General features: G+C 35.6%; 1 protein-coding gene across 1 annotated transcript in view; it reads left to right on the forward strand.

The window, feature by feature from the left end:
• Positions 1-7726, forward strand: part of Nt5c (5' nucleotidase C) — a 9995-nt gene that overhangs the window by 1499 nt on the left and 770 nt on the right. Inside the window, exons 2-7 of the mRNA XM_011506145.1 lie at positions 924-1099; positions 1911-2138; positions 2889-2891; positions 4564-4704; positions 4798-4955; positions 6333-6660. Of these exons, the coding sequence (XP_011504447.1) occupies positions 924-1099; positions 1911-2138; positions 2889-2891; positions 4564-4704; positions 4798-4955; positions 6333-6660 (1034 nt within the window). The remainder of the gene's footprint in view (positions 1-923; positions 1100-1910; positions 2139-2888; positions 2892-4563; positions 4705-4797; positions 4956-6332; positions 6661-7726) is intronic.

The following is a 7726-nucleotide window of genomic DNA, read 5'->3' on the forward strand; positions in this document are numbered from 1 at the left end:
ATGCATTGTCGACCCCTACCCCCCCCCCCCCTAACCCCTAACCCCTAACCCCTAACCCCTAACCCCTAACCCCTAACCCCTAACCCCTATCCCCTATCCGCTAACCCCATTACCCACTAACGGACACCTTTAATGATGTTTTATCGAGGATAAATGGGCAAACTTGATTTTTACCCTCGTTCCGAATAATTGACTGGCTGTGTGCATGCCAAAGTGATTTGCTGACATACGTCAACATAGTTGGCACTTTTAATACACTAATAATACTTTCGTAAAGAAAAATATGATTTCGTCCGTGACAAGAACAAAGTTGTTATTCGATTAACAACTATTGAGGCAAATTAGAATACCAAGTTGATTAAACGACTTATCTTATGTCTGTTTGTATTTCATAATGAATTGCAAATTTCATCGATATAATTGGCTGTTAGAATTTTTTGGACGCTACGCGAATTAGTCAACATTTATTTATATTTGATAAGGAAAAGTAGCGATAGCCTTGGCTGATTTCCGTAAACTTTTACAATATGACAAAGTAATACTCGTATTGAACGGAAATGAAATCTCAAGAGCCGAGAATTTTATGATCTGTAAAATGTAAAATGTGGAGCGGGGAAAAGTTATTGTTGTGACAAACGAATGATTAAATTAGCCAGTTTCGTTGTCTTCGTCGTTTAAGACGTTCAATGCATTATGCGGAAAAGAATTTTACGGAAATAACAGAAATTGAGGGAAATTGAGGGAAATAGAGCCCCAAAACAGGCTTGTGTCTTATCGCATTTTAACAATAATTTCCCAGCGGAAATCATAATTCCCTAGAAATTAGTTGATATACTTTTCTTTCTTTAGTTTCCCATCGACCAATTCCCCTCCCACTACCCATTTCAATCTCGACTCGAATAATTATTTCGTATATTTAACAGCCAAGAAATTGCCACAAGACGTCAACCCCCGTGGCGTTTTTGCTTGCAACGAGTTGGACTTGAGGGAAGTTCAAGTTTATGGGTTCGATTATGACTACACGTTGGCATGTTACAAGCCGAGCATGGATTATCTGTTGTACAACTTAGGTCGTGATATGCTTATTAAGAAGTATAAGGTTAGTCGATCGACAGCTCAATTACTCACAACAGTATTAATTGTTTATCGATAAAAGCCGAGAGCATTGTGTACTCGATAAAACGAAAGGTTGGAATTTTGTTGTTAAAACATTTTTCAAGCGTATATACGCGAAGTTTTTAAATACATTAAAATTACTTTCTCTTCCGTATTGAATTAAAAGTGTGATTCTTTGACATTGGAAAATAATTTAATGACGAATTATCGCACTTATCGAGTAAATTGCTCTCTCTCTCTATCTCTATCTCTATCTCTATCTCTATCTCTCTCTCTCTCTCTCTCTATCTCTCTATCTCTCTATCTCTCTCTCTCTCTCTATGTCATTTTTCGAGCGTGAAATTATTGTAAAAATGCTTTATTCTCCAATTTATAGATCGATGATTTATATAAGACAGAGACACTAGACTATTGAAAATTTTTAATGTAACCATTTTGTGATATATAATCCTAGATAATCCTTATATTGGCGCCATTATCGATGTACGCAAACACCTACTGTGCGCTCATTTGCACAAATTAATATTTCGCTTTTTATTTATTGATTTCGTAAATGCGAAAGATAGCGCTCGGATATGAAAGAGAGTAAGTAAGAGAGGAAAGGGCATCGCCTTCGTTTTAAAAATTGTCGTTCAAGTTCAATCCCAGCTCAATCGGTAAAATCCACGTAACAGGCTCGATAACCTCGAAAATAGAAAAAAAAAAAAAAAATCTTAACCGATCGCAATTGAGCGGAGCGACATTCGCGACTCGACAATCCCCCAGCCAACTAAAGCAATGCCTTTGATGAACAGTACCCTGAGAAAATAGCCGACCTCGAGTACCGCGAGGACTTTGCCGTGCGCGGACTCCACTACGACATCGAGAAGGGTCTGCTCCTGAAGCTCGACAGCTTCCTTCAAATCCAGCTCGGCGCCGTCTATCAAGGACTTCATCCTGTGCCAGACGACGAGGTTCTGAGACTTTACAAGAACCGCATCATACCGATTGCCTACGTCGAGACACCGTACAAGCACTCGCACGTGAGTCCTTTATTATGCAAAGCGCCCGAGCTTTGCCAATGCCCATGGTTTCCGTAGATGTTTTTCGCAAAATCTTTCCCTGCGGTCGGTCAAGCAGCATCACCTCGCGATTTCAACTTCTCAACTTGAACATTGATGGTTAATTATGAGAAATGGGGCTTGAATTGAGGTGGGAGGGCTGTGGGGAGTGAGGTTGCCTTTCAAAAATATGAGATTCAGCGCGGTGATGCTTAATGACGGTAATGAGAGCGGCAATATACAGGCGTGTCCACTTGGTTCATTTGTTTGCGAAATTCAATATAAGATGCTCCTTGATGGAATTTTTAAACTTAAATTGGATTCATTCCGATCGAGCCTTTGATAATGAGAGAGATTACAATGTGCGTAAACAATGGCTGGATGAGCCTCTATAAATTTGACATTCGGTTTGACAATTTCACACGGCGTTTCAAGTAGCGAGAATTAAAAAGAAATGAACAAAATTATTGATATAATACTTCATAATGTTATTTTATTATGAGTTTCGGCGAACATTATTAGTAAATTCAGTTTTCTTTCGAATAATTATCTCTACGTACATTTTATTATTTCATTATCTCAAATTATTTTATATTTTATTTTAAATATTAATTATACCTCCCCCTCCCCCCTCCCCCCTCCCCCGTATTTTATGAGCAACTTGATTATTTAATTTCTACTTTTAACTGTGACCTTATTTCTCAATAATAAATTATTTTTGAAGCGATCAAGAAAGTATGTGATATATATATATATATATATATATATATATATATATATATATATATATATATATATATCTCTTTATTTATATATACGTAATATTGCTGATTATTCATATTAACGTAACTTAATCATATTTTTTATGTAGAATAAAATGTCAATTATATGCAATTTATTGCAATAATTCATAGCGATAATAAATGATATATAACTTATATTCTTACAAAAATATCCGCGGAAACTAAGTAACTATCACATTTTTGACATTACTGAAGCATCCGGTTTATTATTTTTATAGAACACCCTATTAATACTTTGTATATCTATTACTCCCAATTTCAGCCAATTTCCTCTTTATGCAATAATAATCGTGAGTGATTTTCCCCCTATTGTATACGTATATCTATGTCCTTCGCGTTCTAATGTTATTATTGCAAATATCAAGCACGATGATAGAATGATTTATAATAATAATGAGAACGACAATGATGATAATTTATTTTAAAATCACATTTCGTGCAAATTTTCAACCATCTTTTTGCATGTCTTGGCTCTCTTCAATGTGTGATCCACCGATTACACCACAATTTGAGATATTAGAAGGTAAGTCGTCGAAAATAAAGGTGAACTTAAAAATTTGTTTTGGGTGTGCAGTTTTCGTGAATGCTTTTTTACAATTTTAATATACTGTGCTCACACATGTCTAGACATTATTTTCATCCATTAGATATGAAATTCTATTTACATAGCTACAATTTTTACAATTGCTTTGTAAAAATTAGAAATTGGATTATAAGCATAACTTATAAGCTTACGCGTGTTACTAAGTTTTTATTACAAATCAAAATTATTGCTTTGCGAACGTTGCATTAAGGCTCCATTAGCATTTTGCCATTTATGTATAATAATGTGGGAAAAAACGAAATCAGGCTCTTGCGATATTTGTAATGATCGTTAGGATTATTCCTTTTCATACGTCAAATATATATCAAAGCTAAAAACGTTTCCGACTAATAAATTTCACTTTCCTGTCTGACATAAAAGCAATATTACGTAATAATAGTATATTACTTAGTTGTGATAGTCTCACTTAATACGCGACAATTTCAATTACGTGAGAACGAATACTTTTTATTATTCGAACTCGAAGAGTCCGACGAGAATGCAAATATTGTTACGCGCGTAAAATACCAAGAAAATAATATAATCGATTGGAAATTCAAGTCTTCCACATTTGACAAACTCGCATAAAATGACATCTCATAATTGGCAAACATATTAAAAATTTAATTTTACAAATTTTTTTTAACAAATTCATGGTTTTCTGATTTTTTTTTTTTTTTTTTTTTTTTTTTTTTTTTTTTTTTGAATTTTTACAATAATTCAATTATGTCTCTTTATCATTAACGAAGTTCGCGAAATTCTCGCATTAAAAAACATTCGAATTACAACAATGAAACGTTGAAAATATTATATGTTCACTAATTAAATCAGTTTACTTTAGCATCATTGACTTCATTCAAGAGTTAAATATCCATTGTACACATTCGACACATTACGAAGGTACTAATTGTCATTCTCCTAAAATGAAAGGACATTTTGAAAACCCATACATTATTGTGCATAAAAATTGGGATTGAATCAAGTGCAATTTTTGGCATAACGTTTTGCATTAATTTTTTAGGATGGTGTGCACCATACAAAAATGGTGCAACTTGCTGATCTATTCTCCGTGCCGGAAATGGCTTTGTTGTGCAACGTCACCGAGTACTTTTTGCAAAATCACATCGACTACCATCCGGAAATTCTATTCAGAGACGTGAAGGTACGAGACAAGAGCGAATAATTTTATCTTCTTGATATTCATGAATCAATACTTAATTAATCATTGATACTTAACTGCACTCCGTCCATTTAGAATTCCGTGCAAAGCTGTCATCCAATAATGCATAAGCGTGTGGTCCAGAACGTGTCAGAATATTTGGAGCAAAATAAGGATCTCGCTAGGTTTTTCAATCGCCTAAAGGACGCTAATAAAAATATGTTTCTCGTCACAAACAGCCCATATCCGTTCGTGTAAGTCGCACAATCTTGAACTTTATTACGATCATTATATAGTAATGCAGGCAGTGAGTGCGCGCAATCTTTAAAACTCATAACTACCAAGTTTTTGTTTTCTAAATTAATAATAATAATGAGAAGAGAGAGATTTTGTAATTGCTATATTCACTACCTGTCCGACTTTTATTGCCCTTAAATCGTGCTCGATAATGTAAAAAAAATATAATAATAATAATAATAATAATAATGATAATGATAATAATAATAATAATAATAATAATAATAATAATAATAGTAATAATAATAATTCATAAATATAACTGTTAGCGGTAAAAGTAATGGATTCTATAAAAAAATTAAAGAAAGAAGGAAAAAATGAAGAAAAAAACCGTTTCCCACCAGCGCATAAATTTGCAAAGAAAATTTCCGCTTTCACTTGGTGACGATAAAGCCTTTATTTCATATTTCTGCTCAAATAAATAAACACACTGGCATCTATTATTAAGCAATTTATCTTGTACGCGGCGTACTTTATTATATTGTTATAATTAGACAAGAGAAAACGCAACGATTTCTTATATATCAAAAAATAAAATTATTATAACTAACTTTATAGCAGGTTACTCGAGCGATTAACATTGATTAATAAATCTTTAAGATTACATCTGGCTAAGTATTTTTTTAAACACGAAACTTTCCTTGCGCGCATTAAAGTTATATCTACATACACAAGCGGAAAGTGTTGGTTTATGTGCCTGCATATTTTGTATTCGGTTACGGTAATTGACTTTCAATTGAAGCTTCTTTGCAATATTCTCCATGTTTAAAAAGCAAAGTTAAATAAAGCGTTGTTGAAGACATCGAGGAAAGGATAAAGAGAGAGAGAGAGAGAGAGAGAGAGAGAGAGAGAGAGAAAGAAATAAGTAAACAAATTTTAAAAAGCATTTAATATCAGTACATATTATGATTCGTAAAGAATATTATTATTTTAATTTGAAGTGAAAAGCCATATAACGCAGGGGCATAGTGAAGAGGTGAATGGCTCGTCGATAAGATCACTAACTTCGCCTACAACATACTTTAAGTGATCATTACTTGAAACAAAGTTTAATAACGCAGCGTCTTTATACTCAATATAGCGGGTGATATATGATACACGCACACGTAAAATGAAAAAAGAGCGAGTAAAAGCGCGACGGTAATAAAGATAAAGATGCAGTTCTAATGATTTCTAACTAGCTGTGTCAAATGTTATCGTCCACGTCTTGATAGAAGCCCCAATGCGAAAGGCAGCTCAGGTCGATAAAAGTCAAAGCTGAGACTTGGGTGTCGCGGCATCAGCCATTTATCGCCATTAACGTCCATCTCACCGATCGGTTGCTCTTGCGACAGGGACCGGGGCATGCGCTTCTTAGTGGGCGATGACTGGATGGACTACTTCGACGTGGTGATCGTGCAGGCGCGCAAGCCTCGCTTCTTCACCGAGGAGTCGCGGCCCCTGCGCATCTACGACGAGAAGAACGAGACGCAACTGTGGGACCGGGTGGTCAAGCTCGAGAAGGGCGTGATATATCTCGAGGGCACGGTGAAGCAGCTGCAAGACGCGACGGGATGGCGAGGCCACCAGGTCCTATATTTCGGCGACCATCCGTACAGCGACCTCGCGGACGTGACGCTCGAGCACGGCTGGAGGACCGGCGCCATCATCAAGGAGCTCGCGGTACGTACTCGCCTCCCTCCGTCGCACTCCTCCTCTTTTAACAAAATGATTGAAATGACTTGCAAGCCCGACGTTTTACGCTCCGAGCATTAACGAATGAGAAATTGCTCGAGCATACCTTATTAATTCGCCATTAAAACCGATGTCGCGTTAAACTAGTTCCACGTCGTTCTTACGTTTCCATATGCCCCGAATGCCTGCATCAGTCTGTACATAATTTCGACTTTCACTTTAACAAACCAGTCGATTTTTGTTCAATCTCGCCGTTTCCCACGATCTAAATGATGTCGTAGATTTCATAAATTCTCCTCCTCGTGGAGCGCAATCTAATTTTATAGCCATATTATATATATATTTGTTTTTTATTTTTGTTTTTGTTTTTGTTTTTGTTTTATATTTAGGTTATTCTATTTTGCACCGTCTCTATCGAAAGTAAAACAATCTCGAAAAGAAACTTACATTTAAAAAGAGAGAAAGAGAGGGAGAAAATAAAGCATGTGCCTTGCACTGTTAAAATGAATGAACTTTCTTTATTGTGAGGAAAATTTAATTGGCACTAAAAGGAGGAAATTCCATTGTAATTAACTTCACTGGGTGCTACCGTTATTTCTTGTATCTTCCGGCGGTTGTATATTTCAAATTAGATTAAATGACAAAAGTATCCATTAACGATAAGTTCGCAGTTTCGGACGGAAAAATGCTTGCCCACGCGTAAAAATCCATTAGCATGAAATTTACATTTTAATGCATTTTCTGAAAATTCTCGTTCGAACATCGAGTCATCCTATCTTAAAGGAAGTAGAATCTGTTAACGGTTAATCTAATAAAGTGTGCTTGTTGACGATTTTTGCCTCAATCTGTGAATAACAATCGTGCGGTTGCTCGCAAAATCTAACGAAACTCTTATGAAACGAGACAAACCTCCTTACGAGCCATTAACACAGAGAGAGTAAGAGAGAGTGAGATAGAGAGAGAGAGAGAGAGAGAGAGAGAGAGAGAGAGAGAGAGTGAGAGAGAGAGAGAGAAAGAGAGAAAGAGAGAAAGAGAAAGAGAGAAAGAGAGAGAG

This window comes from Ceratosolen solmsi, unplaced genomic scaffold (genome assembly GCF_000503995.2).
Source record: "Ceratosolen solmsi marchali unplaced genomic scaffold, CerSol_1.0 scaffold7, whole genome shotgun sequence".
NCBI classification, from domain to species: Eukaryota; Metazoa; Arthropoda; class Insecta; order Hymenoptera; family Agaonidae; genus Ceratosolen; species Ceratosolen solmsi.